Below are 22894 nucleotides of genomic sequence, written 5' to 3' on the forward strand. Positions count from 1 at the left end.
GTTCCGCTAGCGCAAGTCTAACTGGCTGCTAGCTAGCTATTTCCAGATGAATATGGCCAATATGAGCAGCCAGACTGGGATACAAGTTACCGAATCTGGGTAAGAATCACCTTATTAATCTCTTAATGTTCCAGTTTTATAAACGGCTGAAGCCGAATTCTTTATCCAATTATGTGCTCCACTTCTTTCTGGGTATTAAGAGTCATATTGACTGCATACTTAGTGCTAATAGAAGTTTACAACGCGATGCCGATTCGACGGCCTCCGAAAACGTGTAGTCCCATGCGTTTATTTACATGTAACTTTATCCAGAGAAGTAATCTTGTTCAGATATGACACGACGAAGAAGCCGAGGCTAGGAGTCGAGTATGCCATAAACTGGCGTAAATACTCAATTCTGAGTTATTAAAACCAACAGCAACAATATATGACACGCGCCTAAAATCAAAATAACAACAACAGTTCTAGTCCATTCATCAAATCAGTGGCCTTGTCGGCTTGGGCTTGGCCATGATTTGGATGATGAGCAGTGAACGTTTGAATCAGCGTAATTTGCCTCACTCTGATCTTCACTAGCACTGTAGCAGTGTGACTAGTGAATCATTCATTTTATAGTATCATCTTTTCTTTTCTTTTTTTTTTTCACGCCGACATGTAGTGTCACAAAATCAGATTAGAGTAAAATCAGAGAGGACCACAATGGCAGAGGATTCATCAAGATCAGACCTAGATTCTATTTCTATCCAATATGGGAAGTGATGCGTGATGGAATTTTGAACTTTGATTTGAAGGTTCATGTGTTGTTATGAATTGTCAGTGATAGATTTATTAGTTGCAGCAACATGCAAATGTAATTACACAAGTCAGACCTGTGTTGTGAATCTTTTTTAATACTGTCCTTTCTTTATATGATATAAGTTAAAGAAAGAGTAAAATTAGCCCGACCAGATGCTGTTATGCACTTGTCAATGTAATGACTCACCCCACTACCCCCGGACATGGGTGCGTCATTTCCTCGTTTGGTCCGTCAAATTTGTGACCCAGGTGTTCGTCATTTTACCAGCTTTGTCCGTCAAATTTTTGACCGAGGGGTGTGTCAAAATCCCATCATTGTCGGTCACATTTTTGACCGAGGGGTGCGTCATGGTACGTCACTTGGCTATGGAAAATAACACGCATTATTCTGAACCGAGGGGTGCGTCATGGTACGTCACTTGGCTATGGAAAATTGCACACATTTTTGCACGCTACTACCGGATACACGTATCGCGAGTGAAAATTACAGTGAGCGCTTTCCCGCGGCAAGTGAAATTCAAAGTCGGGAAGCGTTTTGGAATAATGAAGAGGGAAAAATCCTTGCCAGAATCTGGCAACAAATAATTTAAAAGCCACCCTTTCTCCTCACATTTTCCCTCCAACAAACCCATGAAATCATGAATACTCAATCTCAAACCAGGGACTGTTCAGCGATGTAACCAGTTAACAATTTCAACCTTACTAAGTTACTGTCGAACACTTAGTATAGGTAGTGCCTATTGCATATTGCGATGCAACACCAACACACATTGCTATCGAAGAAAGTTCGTTTATATTCCAATACAATGTGCGTCTAAATAATGTTCTGTGGTGACAAAGGCGAATTTTTGACAGTAAAAGAAGCGGCAGCAGAAGAAACTGCCTGCCGCATGTCATTTTCTGCTCGCGGGATGCCGACCAGACGCGCGACGCTGATTAGAGTACGCTGTGCGAATCTCTACGTACAACAGCGACTGGGCCGTGTAAAGTTACTCGCGGGAATGCCGTGGCGCGTGGCGTGCGTGGTGTGTACCTGCTCTGCAGTATGCATCCACCGGACTAGCAATGGCCGCGCACATACAGCGCATCTGCACACATGTGATTGTCATACATGGATTGCATGCACAGAATACATACGGAATATCATAGCTGCAGCAGCGTGATGTACGGTGAATGACGGCACGGTGCTTACAGGGCCAGGGTAAGGGAAACTTGCCGAAACTTTTACAAATCATGTTTACGAACCAAAAGAAAATGAAATTGCTTGAATAAAACGTATGCAAAAATCGTTTCAGTATTTTCGGGGGTGCGTCAAATGTACCGAGGATGTCCGTCAAAAAAGTGACCGAGGTGTGCGTCACTTTCAACTTGTTGTCCGTCAAAAAAGTGACTGTGGTGTTCGTCACTTGCAGTGTTTTGTCAGTCAAAAAAGTGACTGTGGTGTCTGTCAAAAACCCAGTGTGGTCAGTCAAAAAATGACCATGACGCACCCATGTCCGGGGGTAGTGGGGTGCGTCATTACATTGACAAGTGCATTAGTACGCTGTGCGAATACAGCATCTGACAGTCCAGGCACGCACCTTCAAAGTGGGGAACCACAAGTTGCACAACACAACTACAAAGAGTAATGAAAATTTATATGTTTCTTATAGAAAAATGTATACGTTACTCACGTTAAGCCCATGCTCGTAGTACAGAAGGTTCATAAGTCCATAGAGAGCCCACATTAAGTCCATTGAACAAAAAATGGCACTTTCTAGCGCAGTAGAACAGCGCAGGAGTCCCCGACAGTTGGGGTCCATCGTTGCAGAATTCAAAATGGCAAGTTGACTACTCAGCAAATTATGCGTGCTTTTGCTTGGCTCGAATTGCAGCGATCTATTGCGTGCGTGCACTCTTTGGTAGCAGCATGCACGGTCGACAGTGTGACCTTTAAAAGTGCATTCAAGTCAAGTGAACAGATGTACTGTTCGCAAGTGCCGTATATAATCATCATTTTCGGTAAGTTGAAAAATGTGCATTTCAATATTGATAGCATAGATATGAAGTCTCATTATTGAAGATTTGCATCAGATGAGTTTGAGGTGACAAAAAAATTATCTAAAGTATTAAAATTCAAAGCGATTGCATGCGATCGCTGAACTCTCTTCGTGGTTGTGGGTCATGACTGTACAGCCCTGTCGCTACTTACAGCGACTGGGCTGTGTATAGTTAGAGTAAAATGTACTTTTTGCATTGATCTTATTACTGAAGACTTCCAAAACCTAAATGTACTTCTAACAATAACTTATTAAGGGGAAATATTAATACTAGAAATCATACAACTTGTGTAATTATCATTCCAAAACATGATTTAGATACATGTTTTAAGTGTACATGCCTTTTGCAGAGTTATGAAGTTATGACATCATTGTCTTTTTCACTTTCCAATAATGTGGCTGCCACCAATATCGCTACATGGTGAAAACATATGAAAGTTTCAAATTTCATTCAGATTTAATTTGAGATTCTGAAAAAAAACTTCTACTTTTCACTCAGTTCATAATGTTTTTCTAATTATCAAAGTCAAATTGAATGTTGGATGAAATCACACTTTTAATGTCTGTAAGATGATTTGTATTTATATGCTTTTGTCATTCCAGTTCAGAAAGGCCTTTACCAGCTGACCCCTTTGATGAACATGATGGCTGTGCTTTCACTCATCATTTGCCTAGTATGTGTTTATTGAATTGATCTTTAATCTAAATGAGAGGATTTGGTTGTATTTCACTCCCAGCAAAACAGTTAAATAGTGAGAAATGGAAATCATTTAAAGGATATCTGATTTGCCAAGTGAAATGATACATCAAAATATGCTTGAGCTCTTTTTTTTTCAACTGCTAATGATTTAAATGCCTTGAGGTTTTCTTGATAGTTTTGACTTCTAGCAATGCAACAAAACTGCACGAACTTGCTGGCTATCAGGCACAGTCATAAAATGCTGACAGTGATACTGGTATACAATTGGAGTGGTATTTCCATTACCAGTTTATTTGCAGTAGGTCCTACAGTACCTTCCACTTTCAGAGATGTTCTACAGTGAAACTTAGTCTATGAAGGCTAAGGCTCCTACTTTTAATTTGAAGAAATAGTAATAAAAAAAAAGAGCAAAAAGGAACCTCAACTTGTAGTTGATGTACAGAGAGGAGAAATTCGCAGCATGGTTCACATAGTTGACTTTTGCCTCAAATCTTACTTGAAAGATTGAAGGAGAATTCTGTACTGGTATTTTACACATTTTTTTTTTTTATAGAAGTTGTCCCTGAATATGATGAAATGTTTAAAGTGAATTTGAGTCTTTTTTTCCTGTGATTCCTTGCTTTTGTGTCTTATTTGCTTTTTTCCCCCTAAACAGTGCATTCCTCAAAAGGTGAAAGAGCATTAGAAATGAAAGTGGGAAATGAATTCTGATTTATCATCCCCCCCCACAACGATTATACAATGTAGTATCCTTATCCATAGAATTATTGTGTGGAATTCACCAAACAGACAAATAAAACAGCAATGACAAAAAGCACCAATAGAAAAATAATGACAGATGAATTGGCAATATTTTAATACAATTTAGTGTTTAGGAGAAACTTCAGTTAGAAAATATTATTATTTCTTTCTTTGTTTCTCTTTTCCGTTGCTTCTCATGTCTCATCCCTTTACTCTGTCTTGCTTCTTTCAGGTAGACAAGATGTTCCCAGGAATTGGAAGAATATCACTGAAGAGTTCAATGAGGCATCTTCATACCTCAAGCTTGGGGAGCTTCTCCATGACTCCATGTAGGTTTTGTTCTGCATTGTTTGTCGTTTGTTTGTTTGTTTGTTTGTTTTTCAACTCAGAGCAGTGCTGTGTTTTAAATAGATGCTCTCTGTTTGCAAACCCTCTCAACATCCATCAAATTTTATTTTTGAGATGTTCATTATTCAAGAAAGAGGATACGCCTTCATGTGTATATCTCGCCTATTTTACCTTCACATTAATAAATGCTCACTTTTACATTAAAGAGACTGTACAGTACTGGTTAAGGTGGGGATTCAGGTTTATAACATTGATAAGTGAGATAATGAGAAATCTCTTATGAAATAGGAAAGAGCATGTAATTTTAAGAAGGATTCAATGTTTATTTGATGAAAATTGGTTTTCAAATGGCTGAGATATGCACACACACACAAAAAAATGATAATAATAAAAGGCGACAGGCCACGCCTTTTATTAGGATCTCTTTGTTTCGCCTTGTTTTGGGATATCTCAGCCATCTCAAAACCGATTTTCATCAAGCAAAACGTTAAAAGCTAAATCCTCACCTCAACCAGAACTGTACTCACCCTTTAATATTTGATATCAAAAGATGAAAAGATGACTAACTTGTAAAAACAGAAATATATCATTGCATTGTGGGTCAAGTCAAAGCCTGTCATTTTTAAAGACTTACTGATGTAATGAAAGAGCTGGCCTGATATGCCTTTCATGAGGAATCTGAAAAGGAAAGGCAAACACAGATTTTTATCATCAGATTTGGCTTTTGGAAATTACAAGTCTTCTGAAAAGTGTTGTGAATATGTGCACAGTATGGAGAAAGAAAAAAATATTTAAAGAGAGGATGCAAGAGAAATAACAATGCAAGGAAGAAGGAAGAAGAGCTGGAAGTTTGGTCAAATCAGAGAGAAAAATAGCAGATGAGTTACGTTTTAAACTGGTGCCATTTTCTATGGTTGTTTGCCACCAAAGCTTTGGTCTCTTTGAGGCCATGTCGGCCATTGAGATGATGGATCCGAAGATGGATGCGGGCATGATGTGCAACCAGGCCGGGCGCAAGGTCCTCAACCTGCAGCAGTCTGTGGATGCTGGGAGAACGAAGGTCAGTGACCTCACCAACGGCGAACTCATCGGAATAATGGACACGACATTTGCATGCATGGTAAGAGTGATTTCTTACATCCCCTCCACTGGAACATGCACACTTACAAATAAACTAAGTGGGCATAATATACCTATTTTATCATACGTAGGTGGATCTCCCGTGAGATATCATTGCAAAGGTCAGGTTTTCTGATTTTTCCATGTAAAACATTTGTGAACCTCACCAGAAGGTATGACTAATTGAATGTAGAAGATTAAGTATGAGAAGGGGGAGAAAGGAAATTACAATGTAATACAAAATTTCACTGTCTCGTGCTTCATCACTTGAGTTTATTTCTGATGAGTTTGAAATTACAAATAACAATCTCTAAAGTGCCAGTGGAATACAGGACACACTAAGGCCATTCTTGGAAGGGGGATAAATAGACATGGCATATAAGCCAAGAACTTGTCCCTTATACTGCATACCTCTAGTGTCTTTGTTTTGTGTGCTGAGAAACTGATACCTTTTTTGGAAGTCTTCTGTTCGCTTTGCTTTGATGTTGTATTCGCTTAGATCAGTACGATAACCATAATTGAGGAATAAATGTTTACAAGACATTTAGGAATTTTGCTTTGAAGCACTCTTCTATGTGAGCACATTGAAGAGGAGCAACAAGATTACAAAGTACATCTCAACCCTAAGTAAAAAGATTGACAAAGAAATAGAAAATAAACAAGTGAATAGGGAGGCAATGGGGTAATGTTTCTGTGCCTCTGTTTGTGTTATGCGTTTCTGTTGGGTAAACACCTTTGCTGTTAAAGAAGAGAGGATTTGTGGTAACACTATGTGGTGTTACCGCAAACCTCTCTTTCTCATTTGCATCACCGTGCAAACTTTCAAACAACACCGTGGCTGTTGTTGCCCAGGCAACGTGGTTGGAGGGACACTCGCTGGCGCAGACCGTGTTCACCAACCTCTACACCCACAACCCTGAGCTGATCGACGACAGGTGTCTGAGGGCCTTCTCTCTGGTCACCTTGAAGCTTGTTGAGTGCATCAAGGACAAGGTCATGAGGGCGGGAGTCTTTGAAGAGGTCAGTCAATTTGGCAAATTTGAAGTCAATTTGGAAGGGAAAAAACACAGAATCAGGGGAGTTGATGTAAATATATTCTACTGCTGTATGGTGAGCACTGGAGAAGAGTGAGACAAAATAGAGTGAGCAGATTTCTCCTTGTTCTTCTCACCTGACCGGTGCAACTAAAACTCGCTTTTGGGCCAGAAAAATGATTGTGTACGTGTCTGCTATTGAGTGTTTGTCCTGTGCCCTAACTCCCATTTGGCAAGTGGATGATTTTTTTTTTCTTCATATTTTTGATTTTGTAATGCCCTTAACTGTAACACAAGTCTTAAATGATCAGGTAATTGACACTAGTTGTTTGCATTGATTCAGAATTATGCTTACCAGCTGTTCAAAATGACAGAGAAATGGTATTATGAAACAGTCTCATCAGGCTTATTTTCATACACTTTGCACATCTTGCCAAAGGTGTTGAAGTTTGACTTTTCACAGAGTTGTTATCTGTTTAACACCTGTGCAGGAGGACTTCCAGTCAATGACATATGGCTTCAAGCTCGCCCACAATGTGACAGAGCTGAGAGTGGTGGGAATGCTGAAAGAAGTCGAGGAGGAGTACAACAGGAAAGTTCGAGTAAGAATCGGCCACCTGCTGCCCGTGTGGACATTCAGAATGTCACATGCTACTGCAGAGGAGATAATCACATGATATTTCATGGTCCTAGAGGGAACAACATATTGTATAGCCTGAGCTGGGACTGTACTGCCCAAGTTGAAGATGTGTGTAGATTCATGGCCACTGACCCTATTTCCACGCTCACCATGTGCTGAATGAGTTGACAGCTAGATAATGGTACACAAAGAATGCAATGATGTCACAATATATCAAAGTATCAGATTTGCCAAGTCTCCTTGATTTTGCGGGAGGCTCAGTGAATCAGATATATCAAATATTTGGTCATGTCTAGACAATAAGAAAGCCCCCCTGATTTGAGTTATTACAATTGCGTGCTGAGAGGCATGTAGCAAAGACATGTAAGAAATTCATTGATACTGTAAAATGAGGGATGTTCGCGTGCATTTTAGTTTTGCAAATTTTGAGAGAGCCAAGATTCGCAAAATCAAAATGCACATGAAAGTTCTTGTCTACACTATACACATTGAATGTTAGAGGCAACTATCTTAAATTTCATGCCGCGGAAAAGGCCGTCGTCTCCAATTCACGAAAATTTCATGCTGAGAAAAAAATTGTGTTTTGCAGTAGCCGTTTGGAACCGCCCTGATTTTGATGTGTAAATGTTGGCAGCCCTGATTTATACTCAGTTTTTAGCCCAAGACTAATAGCTCCTGCTGCACTGTGTATCAATAATACTGTAAAGGGCTATGATATACTTCTACACACTTCTTTGACTGTTCTGTCACCCATTTCATACGGGAAGGAGGAGTGCTTTGGAAGCAGTTCCAACTTCCAAGGAGACAGGCCTATAAGTTTAAGGTGCTCTAGGACAGTGCTTCAGAATTGCTCCAGCAACAGCTAGCAACAGTTTTACGTAGTTGCTTTTGTCTCATAGTGATTTAAATCCCCAGATGTCTTAGACTGACGAAAGTTCTCTGAAATTAAGTACCTGATAATGTTTCCTGTCAAATGATCATGAATCTTCATTATTTCGTAGAGTACAAGAGCAAGGCAGGGTGAAGACAGAGATACTGCCACAGAACTGGAGGTTAGTCTTAATTCTATTGCTTTTGACTATCTGTTCTATCTGCTCATCATGAATGCAGTGTTCTTACAAAGACTGTCGCTTGGTGCACTTTATTCCAATGTAAATTGAGAGGTATAGTAAATTGGAAGAATTTTGTTCTTCTGTTTTGAATTTGATGACTGTATCTGAGGTTGCTCCTTACAAAGTGTATTTGTACAGCTTGATTCAGTACCATAAAAACAATAACGTCTCTCAAAAATAGGAAGAAAAAAGTTTTGCTTCCATTTGTATAACTAATATTATTGAAATTTATCCTGTATAACAAATTGTAAAATATGTAAGCATTTAACAAAAAATCATAAATTTTCTATTTATCAGAGTATTCCCTAACTTTGAGGAAAGAGGCATATAAAATAGAGGAGGGGGCGCACTTCAAAATGGTCATGGTCAAATGCTGTGTATCAGTATCTTTGACAATGAACAGTGCAAGAATGAGTCATAATCATATTAAACATTTTGTCTTTGCAGCATGAACAATGTGTAGGTGTTGTCTCCAGAATCAAATTCTGCAGGATGTTTTACTCTGCACTGTTGGCATTCAACAAGAGAGAGGTAAGACCTTGTGCAAGATATCTTTGCGTGGACTTGGCTGTTGTCAGTTGTAATGATAACAAGGCAAGCAGGTAACAAGGCATTTCATTTTGAAAGGTCGCACTGTCATAAATGATGTAACTTCATAAATAATGTACTGAATAGGTATGCTTCGTGATTATGCAATTTAGCACGTCGGGGATCATTCAAAGTGTTATAGGGAAGATGCCCTTCAACCTTAACTTTAATATGCTGCCCAGGAACAAGTTGTGTTGCCCTGAAATCAGTGAATGTAACATTTGCTGCATCAAGAATTGCACAGCCATGCACTTGTTGGTTGAATGTGTGTGGTGAAAATTAATTCTATGAATGGCAACATCAAAGGAATCCTGTGTGGATGCCCTGATTTTCTGCATCCTTGTGACTTCCCAGGTCAAACAGAGCATTGAGGAGGCCAGGAAGCTCTTACTCTTGGCCCAGGACCTCCTGCCCGTCATAGAGAAGACCGTGGAGCTGGGAAATCCCCTGGAAACAGAGTTAGAGACCAGCGAGAAGCTACCTGCCACACCAGGTCTGCTCCAAGCATGTGATGATGATGATGGTGGTGGTGATGGTGATGGTGATGATGATGATGATGATGATGATGATGACGATGATGACGATGATGATGATCATGATGGTGATGATGATGGTGGTAGTGATAATGATGATGATGATGATGATGATGATAATGACAATGGTATTGATAATGATATTGATAATGATTATGATAGTGATAATGACAATGGTATTGATAATGATATTGATAATGATTATGATAGTGATAATGATAATGATGATTATGAGGATTATGGTGACAGTGACTCTTTGCGATGAATGAGTGAAGTGGGATCTTTTTATGTGCGTGTGTGGTGGCTAACACACACACGGGACCTCCATTTAATGTCCTATCCGAGGGTCAGATGATGGTGATGATGAGGGTTATGATGATGATAATGTTGATATTGATAATGATTATGATAAGGATGATAATGATGATGATGATTATGAGGATTATGGTGACGGTGATAGTGATGATGATGCTGGTGATGCTGATGATGGGGATGATAAGGATGGTATTGATGGTGATATTGATGGTGATGGTAATAAGGATGATGTGTATAATGATGATGAAGATGGTGCTGAAATAGTGATGACATGATAAAAGACAAAACTAGTAGTGATGATGAGGAATGATATCGCCAAGTTGTAACTGTGGTGAAAGTAAAAAGATGGATTGGAATAATGACTGTAATGATGAATCAAATGATAATACTGAAATCACGATAATAATAGACATTGACTGATGCTTTTTAGTGCACAATAATGACATGAAAAAGAATTGAAATTGAAAAAAATTTGAGATATAACATGTCAAATTGAAAACCCATTAGAGAAACATCACCCAAAATTCTTGTGGAGGTACTAATCAAGACTCGAAACCTGAAGCCATCCAGAGGTACTCTGTGTAAGGCTGGCATCCCATTGGAGATGAGTTTAACCTGTTGAGGACGGTGTGATTTTGCTACACCACGCGTTTCCCATAGACACCTGCCTGAGTATAATCGGGACTCGTCCTCAATGGGTTAAGCTCTTTGTGTTCTCTTTGGCACCATTTGCTGGTAATTGTCTTAAAAACTGGGAGAAATCTGGAGCTGCCCAACATCCTCTGTAAATTTCAGTCATTTTTTTGTGATGATAATTACAGGTAACCTGCCTCTGTTTCACTCTTGCATGTGCCTGCAAAGCCTTTGAACTAAATGGACAGCACCCAGTGGTCATTCTTTCCTTCCTTTTTTTCAGACTACCCAAATATGATGGGCTTTGAGCCCCTGGTCAACCAGCGTCTGCTACCTCCAACCTTCCCTCGCTATGCTAAGATCATCAGCCGGCAAGATGCAATAACCTACTTTGAAGGGCTAGTTTCCAGACTAAGAACGGTCTGCGAGGTCACCAGCGTGACCTCCTTTCATTCCATTGTGGTAAGACTGAATTTTGATACCTCAAGACAATGGTAAATCCACAAGGAAAGAGAACTCTGAGTTTCAATTCCTGTAAAAATTAACAGTAATATTTCTCTGGCAATTTTGCTTTCTGTCAGTGTGGTAATCTTATGAAGGTCCTGTAAGTGTATAGGAGAAAGCAGAAGATTGATATTGATACCAAAATATGTCAGCCACATTGATATATTTCACAATAACTTGTTGTACAACTGCATAGCTTACCAGGAGTAACCAAATACATCTATACCCATGAAGATATATTCTATGAGCTGCATTATCCCTCTTTATCGCATTCTGTTTCTCCTTCATGCATCAGGATTTTTTTGCCGAGTTCAGCAAGCACTGCCCCTGCGTTCTGTCCCGCTCCGTCCTGCAGCAGACCTTTCTGCCGTACAACAACAAGAAGGTGTTTGGGGTCGAGTTGGTGCAGGAGGCGCTGAGAGACGCCATGAGGGGCTTCGTCTGCCCCCCTGTGCTAGCCCAGCGCTCGCCCATCTACAACAACGCCCAGGCCAAGGAGCTGGCAGACTCCCTGCTTCTCCATGCCGTCAGGGTAGGTCCGACACCGTTGGGATGCTTGAGGTTGGGTCTTATGTGGAGAATAAAGTATTATCTTGGTATAAAGTGCATTGAGAGTTCTGTCAAATCTGAAATGCAATGTATGAATATGTATTATTGTTATAGTTATCGTCATCATCATCATCATCATCATCATCATCATCATCATCATCTTCATCATCATCATCATCATCATCTTCTTCGTCATCATCGTCATCATCGTCATCATTGTCATCATCGTCATCATCGTCATCATCGTCATCATTGTCATCATCGTCATCATCATCGTCATCATCATTATCATAATTATTTATTGTAATGGGTCTGCATGCCGTCAGGGTAGGTCCAACACTGTTGGGATGCCTGAGGGTGGGTGTAGCAAGTCGCCTTCTGCAGACGATTATCTGTCATTTCCCATTCGGGATTTATCAACAAATTATTGCAGAGATGCAGTTCACCAATTGTTCGTACCTCTGCATTGCAAGAGTGTTAGGATATGCTTGCAATGTTCTCGGAACTTAGTCAGAAGTAAATATGTCCAATGTTTGCATCCCTTGGTATTGAGTGGAGCCCATTACAAACTTGGCAAAGTGTTAGATCACTGGAATGACTCATTGTTACAGGAAGCGAAGCCAAAGTTCATGGTAGGCTTAACTGTGCAAACGATTCTTTGTGTATATTTATCAACTCTCAGTGTGGAGCAACATTCTTTTACAGGATATATACAAGCCCCTACAGCATGATAGTATGCCAGGATACAGACAAGACACAAACAGTACCCCATACACAGTACACAATACACAATACATGATACACAATACACAATACACGTATGCAATGATGCAAAGCACGGAATTGATACACAAAACACAATACACAATACACAATACACAATACACAATATATAATACACAATACACTATTTAAACTGTACTGTACACAAAATGCCAACATGATCACACATACAGAGACACACATGCACCCTACAGTACACACAGACACTTGATCTTTGACATCCATTATTATACCCCCACCCACACATAGTGTGTAGGGGGGTATATAGGAATCATTCTGAGGTCGGGTGGCCGGTCGGTCGGTCGGTCGGGCGGTCGGGCGGTCGGTCCGTTGCAAAATCTTGTGGATCGAACTCCTCTCTCATTTTTGGAGCAATTGACCCCAAATTTGGCATGTGTGACCACTATCAAAGGTAGATGTGCAAGACACCTTTTTCGTTAGTATCGCGTAATACGTTGCCATGGCAATGGCATATTTTCATAAAAACTTGTGGATCGAACTACTCTCTCATTTTCTGACCAATTTACCCCAAATTTAGCATGTGTGACCGCTATCAAAGGAAGATGTGCAAGACACCTTTTTCGTTAGTATTGTACAATGAGTTGCCATGGCAACGGCAAATTTTAAAAAAATCTTGCAAAATGTTGTGGATCGAACTCCTCTCTCATTTTTTGGGCAATTGACCCCAAATTTGGCATGTGTGACCGCTATCAAAGGTAGATGTGCAAGACACCTTTTTCGTTAATATCGCATAATGCGTTGCCATGGCAACGGCAAATTTTCCTAAAATCTTGTGGATCGAACAACTTTCTCATTTTTTGAGCAATTAACCTTGGCATGTGTGACTGTTACCACAGGCCGATGTGCAAGACACCTTTTTCATTAGTATTTCATACTGTGTTGCCATGGCAACGGCAGATTTTCATAAAAATCTTACAAAATGTTGTGGATCGTACTACTCTCTCAGTTTTGTAACAATTCAGTTTGAATTTGGAATATGTGATCAATGTAATGTGTAGTTGTGCCAAAACATCTTTGGTGTGTGCGTTAAAAAATCTGTTACCATGGCAACGGCAGTTTTTTTTTAACCAATCATACAGAAATGTGTGGATTAATCTCACTCCTTCAGTTTGTAAGCATATGGCTCGAAAATTGGCACATGTGACCACTATGGTACGTAGATGTGCGTACTTACTCTTTCGCCATTGTTGATCAATGCGTCGCTATGGTAACAGCATAGTTTGAATGAAAATCAAACGAAAATATTGCGGATTCAGATAACTCCCTCAGTCTTTGAGCATTTGGCTTGAAATTTGGCACATGTGACCACTATAGTATATGGATGTGTAAACTTAATCTTTCGTCAGTGATGAACAATGCGTTGCCATGGTAACAGTTTGTTTTTTACCGAAAAGCATACAGAAATATTGTGGATTCGGCTAACTCCCTTAGTCTGTGAGCATTTAGCTTGAAATTTGGCACACATAACCACTGTGGTACGTAGATGTGTAAACTTAATCTTTCATCGGTGGTGATCAGTGTGTTGCCATGGTAACGGCATATTTTGAATGAAAATCATACAAAAATATTGTTTATTCAATTAACTCCCTCCGTCTTTAATCATTTGGCTTGAAATTTGGCACATGTGACCACTGTAGTGTATAGATGTGTAAACTTGATCTTTCGTCAATGGTGAACAATGCGTTGCCATGGTAACAGCATCTTTTCACTAAAATGCATACAAAAATATTGTGGATTCAGGTAACTACCTCAGTCTTTGAGCATTTAGCTTGAAATTTGGCACATGTGACCACTATAGTACGTAGATGTGCATAAGTAATCTTTCGTCATTGTGGATCTGTGTGTTGCCATGGTAACAGCATATTTTGAATGAAAATCACGCAAAAATATTGTAGATTCAGTTAACTCCCTCAGTCTTAGAGCATTTGGCTTGAAATTTGGCACATGTGACCGCTATAGCATAAAGATGTGCAAACTTAATCTTTCGTCAGTGGTGAACAATGCGTTGCCATGGTAACAGCATCTTTTCACTAAAATGCATACAAAAATATTGTGGATTCAGGTAACTACCTCAGTCTTTGAGCATTTAGCTTAAAATTTGGCACATGTGACCACTATAGTACGTAGATGTGCAAACTTAACCATTTGTTAATGTTGATCAATGCGTTTCCATGGTAACAGCATATTTTGAATGAGAATCATACAAAAATATTGTGGATTCAGGTAACTCCCTCAGTCTTTGAGCATTTGGCTTGAAATTTGGCACATGCAACCACTATAGTACAGAGATATGCAAACTTCATATTTCATCATTGTTGAACAATGTGTTGCCGTGGTAACAGTGCATTTTGAATGAAAATCATACAAGCATTTTGATTCTCCTAACTCTCTCTGTGTTAGAGCATTTTGGCTTCAAATTTGGCATATGTTACCTCTACATTACGTAGATGTGCAAAAAATCTTTTGTCAGTGTTGAAAATGTGTTGCCATGGTAACAGTATATTTTGAATGAAAATGATACACTAATATTGTGAATTCAACTAAGCCCCTCAGCCTTTTATCATTTGGCTTGAAATTTGGCACATGTAACGGCTATTGTGCAAACTTAATTTTTTCTTAATGTCCGACATTGTGTTGCCATGATAACACACAAGTTTTAATGAAACCATACAAATTGTCAGTTTATTTATCTTGCTCACTCAGTTTTTGAGCACTTGACTTGAGATGTGGGACATATGACTAACAGTAAGCAATACATTTATTCACTTTTGAACAGTGCATTGCCATGGTAGCATTTTTTGCCATTAAAAAGTAAAAAAGAAATTAGTCCTGGTTGAGCTAATTCCCTCAGTTGTGGGTGGGGGTATATTAATCACAATGAGTGATAGTTCTAGTTTTGAATGATGCTACAACTTGTACATTTCTGACCCTCATTAGGATTTCTGTATAATGATGTAGATATCCCAGTCTTGGCACATTTTACTATGAGAGTAGCTGTCTACACAGCATCCCATCTTGTCATGTTTAATTGTAACCTGAAAGTGACCTTGTATTTGCCCCCCTCCCCTTTTGCAGCCCATGTGTTCCTTGGTCCAGATCCATGGTCACAACCGGGCCCGACAGAGGGACAAATTTGGACAACTCCTGGAGGAACTGGCTGCCCTTCAAGACCAGGTCAGATATATGTATTTCTTTCTTTTTTTCCTTTTTGTGCCAGCTTACATCCCACTGATCTCAATGAAATTATTATATCCGTATGGTGTGATAGTGGTATTTTTAAAATATACTCTCTATTTCTACTTCTGCCATTCTTGTTTTGACCACACCTTACCACACCATATCCTGGAAAATTAGCAGGTTTTATGTGATAATCATTCTGTGTAGGGTGGAGAATATGGGCTGCCATAAATACACTGTACTTATAGTACAATATATGCCAGCAGTGTTTGAATACGATTTACATGTACAATTCATACAGTATGTAATATGTATGTATGTCTGTGTATGTCTGCTTGTATGTTTGCATATGTGTCCATGTGTATGTATTTATGTATGCATGCGTGCATGCATGTATGTATGTATGTATGTGTGTATCAACTGTGTGTATCTATGATTATATGAACATATGAATTTATGTTTTGTCAAGAATATTAACAAATGATTTACATGTACAATTCTGTGCGTGAGTATGTCTGTATGTTTGTGTGAATGATGTATGAATATATTTGTGGATTTGCATTTGAGTGTGTGCGTATTTATATTGTTTGAGTCATGTGTTTTATTCTCAAATTCTTATTCGTATCTTCGAGCTTTGCTCACCTGTGTACTTGTAATTTTCCATGTTGAATGTCCCCTCTTCTGCTGGACCGATGCAGGCAGAGAAAGTGGACGCCAACCTGCACACCCTGATGTCCAAGGCAGAGATCAAGAAGACGTACGAGGCATCCTTCAGCTGCTGGGTGATGTACCACACGCTGCGCACTATGATCCAGTACGTCCTGTCGGGCTTTGAGCTGGAGCTTTACGCCATCCACGAATACCACTACATCTTTTGGTGAGGCGTGCGTCCTTAAAGGCATAATTTACCATTTGCAGATGAAACAAAAACCCAGCTTTAGTGCTTCAAAATAGTTCTAAAATGGAGTCAGGGACAAAAATAACCAATGTAAATTTTTTAGTTAGTATAATTAATCTAAAGTATTGTTAGATATACAAAATGTGGACAATAGTTATAAAAAAATATGTTTCTAGACTAAACTGTCTACGGTTGTGGTTTATTGAGAAAAATAGTGATATCTCCTGATATTTCAGGCTTCATTGCAAAACTTTTACGTGGTAGGATGTTGTGTGATACAACTACTTACACATACAGGAGTATGTATCAAATGTGACATCTCAAACATCTTTTAAGTCACTGCTCCCACTGGTAAACAGTACCTTTAACCCGTTGAGGACAGACTGATTTTGCTACAACACGCATTTCCCATAGACACCTGCCCGAGTATTCTTAGGACTCGTGTTCAACGGGTTAACATCCTCATTTATGAGTAGCATTGAACAAGGATCCAAACTAAATTAAAGAGGGTTAGGAAACTATATTTCTTTAAGTCGACCCTATATGTGCCCAGGAATCTAGGCTGGACTTTTTAATTAGCATTTTAGTAATCTATCGAAACTTGACCTTGTAAGAGTTGCCAAGCCCACTCATTCAGTCATAGCAACATACCTCAGTCCAACAGGAAGGCCATTGTGACACAATAGGAACTAGAGAAGCACTCTGAGAGCGCAGAGCTCATTTCCATCACTGATCTTGTTCTTCCATAGAGATATCAGTGATTTCCACCCATACGTACTTACTTCAAGCTGAAAGTGTTTATAATAGTGTGCTGAAAGTCTCCCGATTTCCCAATATAGAAGCCTTTGTTATGTCATAAACCCTCAGCAGCACAGCGCGCCTAGCCCTAGCAGAAACTAGAGCATGCACTTTAGTGCGCGCATGCAAACCTCAAATATGCGCAGCCTGAACTCCCAAGTTCATTGACCCTACCTGCCAAAATATCAAAAATCCTTCATTAATTCCCCAAAAGTTCTCGGATCACTACCAAAAGTTAATCGTTTGTTACTTGTATCATTCTAAACCTTTCCTGCAAGTTTCATCCAAATCTGTTCACTACCTTTTGAGTTATTTTGAACACGGACAAACAAACGAACGAATGAACGAACGAACGAACGAACGAACAAACCAACGGTAATGAAAACATAACCTCCTCCCTTGATGGAGGTAATTAGAGGGATTGAATAATCTCTATTCATTGACAGTTAGTTTCCAGACATCAGCACCAATTTAATTATAGCAAACACGCACAGCAAGGGTTTTCTAGTCATAGATGATGCTTCCTGTATTTTGAGGGACTTTATCACTGGAGGAAAATGCTGACCTGTTAAGAAATATCTGAAAAGATTCCCTCTGAGAGGTGAGAATACATAGGGCCTATCACTTTGGTGTGCCTGTGAATTTGCAAACAATGAAATATGGGCTGTACTGATAACTTGAAGATGTGGTGAATTGGATGTGACCACATAAAGTGGGTAAAAGTGAAAATCATGTATGAAGTATTTATCATATGAGAATTTCATTGAAATGAAGTGGTGTTCACACTTACACAGATCCCTGTTATCAGGTGAATATAGTAAGGCTGTTAATAGTAGTTTGAAGTGGTGAACTGTTCACTGATTTAGAATTTGAAGGAAAGTTTAAAAACAACATATTATTGCTAAGGCAATTTAATCCGTAGGATTTTTATACACATTGTCATAGCCTGCAATTAAAACCAGTCATGTCTGAAAAACCAAAGTTTTATGTTTTTCCCTTCATTGTTAGTGTTTCATGAGGTACAGTACAATTTTTTACATTTATTTAAGCCCTTTGTGAAATCTTACTAGCATTCTAAGCCAGCGTATCAGACATTCATAGACTATACGTAAACCTGATATTTCTCCAAATCTATCCCTAGATTTTCCTTGGAGTGAAATGGTGAATTGTACCACGTTTTCCAGATATTGCTGCAGAAAATAACATCATTATTGTGTCTAAATTGCTACTGTGATTGTATCCCAGGTACCTCTCCGACTTCCTGTACGCCTGGTTCATCTCGACCCTCAGCCAAGCAGACAGCATGCTGGGGGACCACGAATCCCAGTACGCCGAGGCCCCGGGCAAAGGTCGCAGCAACAAGAAGAAGGGCAAGCGCAAGAGGTCGCGGCCGCTGGAGCGCGAGCTGGCCCTGAGCAAGGCGCTTCAGGCCCTATGCTCAGGCTACTACAAGGTATGTCTTCTCGGCCGTTCCCATGGGGGTTTCAAACCTCCATGTGTGTACTTGATCCATAATAGGAGTTATTGCTTTACAATCGTCCTGACTGTAAAGTAAATGAACTGTTCATTTGCAATACTTCCGAGGGAATGTGTGCTTCCCTATGACTTGTGAGCACTGCATGCACATGTGATAATGGAAGACAGAAATTTACTGCAAATCACGTTGACTGTAATGTTAAAGAGAAGATTCAAGATGTTACCAGCGGTTGTTTCTGTCCAGTACTGTTGGTGCAAATTGTCCTCATTTTGCCTCCTTTTTCTTTCAACGTGTATTCCAAATGTACATAGGCAGCTTCTGATTTATACAGCAGCTAGCTATGTATATACAACTGTAATGTGGTGATAACAAATAAAAACATATTTTGTTGTTGGTATTGTATATCCTATATCCACTGCTAACTTCATGACTTCAGGTGCCCCCCCCCCCCCCCCCCCCCCGCAGAAAAAAAATGCCTTGTCCCCTACCTGTCATGGACCTAACATGTCATCTCTCATGTACCTGTGTCTCTTGTGTTGGTCTCCTTAGAAGAAAAGTTGAATCAGATGGGTAAGTTTAGTTGCATGCCATGAGAACAACAGACTGTCTCATGCTACGAACCACATTGCCTGTGGTAACTGTCTCTGTCACTTTGACCGTGCACCCCAAACTTTACACATGTTTCCTCGTTCTCACAACCTACCAAAATACAGGCAGTCGTTGGTTTCAGACTAGACGGCAAGATTCAGCAGCCCAACTCGGAGTTCGACAACGAGCGGGTGCGCTTTGAGCACCGCTTTGGAGCGTTCACCAACATCTTGACTCCACCCCTCGTGCAATACGACCAGTTCTGTGAGATTACCAACCCCAGGAAGGGGGACAATGTGCCCAGCCCGGTGGCCCTCTATGGCACTTCCTCGGAGCTCTTTGCCCATGCTGCCGAACTCTTTGACAAGGTTTCAAACCAGGGCCCTGAGGTAAGAACAACCTGGTTGTGACATACATGTACAGTTGTAATAGTAGCCCTCTTTTAATAGCAGGCTATATCAATACATCTGTGAAATTGAAGCTGTGAAGACCACATGTTGTATTTGAATAAAAGCTTTGTGCCATACCTTGCTCCACAGGTGAAGCAGGACCAACAGTCATAATTGGCTGTGAATTTGAAAATGTAATGGCAAAATTAACAAAAAGCCAACTACAATTACCTGCAGCTTGCTTTTGAGCTGCTCAAAATGTGGCACACATAGAAGACTTGCTGTGGATTTCCATTAACAGCTGTAATCAAAATATTTCATACAGCAGGACTTGCCATTTGTGCTCATGACACATGCCAATGGGCAACAGGAAATCATTCCCCTCCCCCCTTTCTCTTTGTTGCCACCTCTCCTTCCCTCTTTGATTTTGTTTTGTCCCTGTGATACTGTTAGCTTTGTTAGACATTCTGCTTCATACTTGATAATGATTGTGATGAGAATGATGATGCTCATGATGACAAGACAAATGCTGCTGCTGATGATAATAACGATGACAACGATGATGATGATAATGATAATAATAGTAATTATAAAATGGGTTCAAGAATGTAGCCAATAGGAAGCGCTGAAATGAGTCACATGTGCTTCCTTTATTCTAGTCCCATTGCACTGCGTGTTAAATCCTATTGCCGATCGTCTGTGCGCGCGGCGGCTCCTTTGAATTGCATGCATACGCGCTGTCAATCCTGTAAACAACTTCTAGTTCGGGCTGCCGGCCGGCCGGCCTTTCTTCCCTTGTGCATAACATGTGTGGCGTACGTATACTATACTTACGTACACTTTGTACAGTACAGTAGACCAAGCGTTGTGGGACCGGACGCGTACATGGAGTCACTTTGAAGGGCAAATCCAACGATTTAGCAGGTTAATTCTCACGCCGTTTTCAGAGTATGTTGTCTAGTAGGCCTATATGAGGAGTCTATATCAAGTCTTTAAGGTAAAGGGTGCATATTCTATGTAAAATAAGTAAGTTTTCATGCGGGAACTTAAGTGTCCGGAAACCCAACCCCCCATCATACTTATACTGTATGTGCGGGATTTCCGAGTGCGACGTGCGTAAATGTTTGGGACGAACATCTTCGGACGTCTTGACCCACAAAGGTACGTGAAAAACGCTGAAAAATGCTGTTAGTTTTCGAATTTTCGACCCATTTTATAAAACAAATGATGCACAGGATTATTTCGTGGCGTTAGTGGAGGCGTAGCTCACTCTCGGGTATTTACAGTGTAGTGCAACATGCACTCGGCTTCGCCTCGTGCATGTTTCACAATTGTAAATACCCTCGAGTGCACTATACGCCTTCACTAACGCACTCTATCGTGTGCATCATTTGTATACTAGAGCACTCTGAGAGCGCAGACCTCTGCCAAGCCGATACTTTTCACCAATGATCTTGTTCTTCCATTTATGAGAGAGATCAGTGATTTCCACCCATGATACATGTACATATGCATGCTGAAACTTGCCCGATTCTCCAATATAGAAGCCTTTTGTTACGTCATCAACCCTCAGCTGCGCAGCGCGCCTCACTCTAGCAGAAACTAGAGCACACACTTTAGTGCGCGTATGAAAACCTCAAAAATGCGCAGCTTGACCTCCCAAGTTCATTGACCTATCTGCCAAAATATCGAAAATCCTTCATAAAATCCATAAAAATTTCCGAATCGCTACCAAAATTTAATCATCTGTTCCTTGTGTCATTCTCAACCTTTCCTGCAAGTTTCATCTAAATCCATTTACAACTTTTTGAGTTATTTTGCACACGGACGAACAAACCAACAGTACTGAAAACATGACCTCCTCCCTTGGCGGAGGTAATAACAGTGGTGATGAAGCTGATGCTGATGAGGAAGATAGTAATGATAAGATGATGCTGCTGCTGCTGCTGCTGCTGATGATGATGATGTTGATAATGATAGGAAAGAGTGAATAGTGATAATGATAATGATGATGATTCAGATGATAGAGATATGATGATATCAAGTGACATTGCTATGGACCATTTCATCTCTCTTCTGCAGATTGTCAGTCTGATCAGGGTGGCCAAGACCAACACGGTTGTCCTTCGCCTCCTTGTCAGGGGCCACAAGCGGGACTCGCAGGCCCCGCCCGAATTCGACTTTGGCACCCACCGGACTTTCCCCATCATAAAGCTGGTCTGAAGAGGGACTGACTGCTCAGTGCTCCTCTAATACGCAGATAAATTGGAGGATATTCCATAAACTACCTGAGGAGAAGATTGATACCAGGGTTGGTATTGCTTCAAGTCGTCATCATCATCAAACGGAAGATTGGATGACCTGGTAAATCTTGAGAGATATGGACGATATGCCGCATTGACAGGCACTTTGGATTGGGGTGGTGCACTTTGCTTATATGGACCATTAAGTGAATTGCATTGGAGTAGGAGAAAGACTCAAATGCCAGGACCATTAAAATGTTTCCTGACACAGAAGAGTGAATGTGAATAGTAGTATATGGCAAGTGCAGTCAGGATATCCCAAGAGGCTCTCCCCCTCCAGCATGCAAACAAAGGCTGCTATGTTGTCATACGATGAAACACCTGATTTCAGGTCACTCACTATGGTGGGCTTTTCAGGGCAGCTTTGTTTCAGGTGTCAATCAGTATCGGACGATGCGATTGGAACAAAAATGGGAGTTCCGTCCAATGATATGTGATTTTATTTGCATCATCTGACACTTGAGAGTAATCAGCAAAGATTTTCATCTGTTTTACTGTGCTTTTCATTCTTAATTGCTGGCAAGGCTTTACAAACTCCTGTGCCCTATTGCTTTGGTGAGCGAAACACTGCTCATACATACACAGCAGGTGAGATATTTCCATATGTGTCAGTCTCGTCTGAACTAAATTACAAAACTTCAGACGACATGGTATACATTCTGTTGGATTTTTTTTTTTCTGTCTTTTCAGAGTCACTTCAAGAAAGGGTTCTCCTTTAATTTACACTGTGTAATAATTTTTCAATGTGAAAGTTTGAGCTGAATTGGAAATTTGACTACACTTGTTAGAGCCTTATAGCCAAAAAATGGG

At 40.2% G+C, this 22894-nt stretch overlaps 1 protein-coding gene across 1 annotated transcript; it reads left to right on the forward strand.

The window, feature by feature from the left end:
* The first annotated feature begins 61 nt into the window (after nucleotides 1-61).
* Nucleotides 62-22373, forward strand: LOC139742715 (N-alpha-acetyltransferase 35, NatC auxiliary subunit-like). Its single transcript, XM_071653241.1, has 16 exons — nucleotides 62-99; nucleotides 3438-3508; nucleotides 4508-4604; nucleotides 5554-5743; nucleotides 6595-6762; nucleotides 7268-7378; nucleotides 8418-8468; nucleotides 8976-9059; nucleotides 9471-9609; nucleotides 10881-11059; nucleotides 11397-11633; nucleotides 15530-15628; nucleotides 16330-16508; nucleotides 18573-18780; nucleotides 19518-19781; nucleotides 21864-22373. Exons 1-16 carry the CDS (start codon nucleotides 62-64, stop codon nucleotides 22002-22004), a joined length of 2256 nt encoding a protein of 751 aa, XP_071509342.1. The 3' UTR covers nucleotides 22005-22373.
* The last annotated feature ends 521 nt before the right edge of the window (nucleotides 22374-22894 follow it).

This window comes from Diadema antillarum, unplaced genomic scaffold (genome assembly GCF_040938485.1).
Source record: "Diadema antillarum isolate AM-2024a unplaced genomic scaffold, OU_Dant_1.0 seq00001016_RagTag, whole genome shotgun sequence".
Taxonomy (NCBI): domain Eukaryota; kingdom Metazoa; phylum Echinodermata; class Echinoidea; order Diadematoida; family Diadematidae; genus Diadema; species Diadema antillarum.

Coding starts and splice junctions, on each gene's coding strand:
- LOC139742715 (XM_071653241.1), top strand. CDS start 62: ATGAGCAGCCAGACTGGGATACAAGTTACCGAATCTGG. Junction 5,744..6,594: donor ACACGACATTTGCATGCATG/GTAAGAGTGATT, acceptor GTTGTTGCCCAG/GCAACGTGGTTGGAGGGACA. Junction 6,763..7,267: donor GGGCGGGAGTCTTTGAAGAG/GTCAGTCAATTT, acceptor ACACCTGTGCAG/GAGGACTTCCAGTCAATGAC.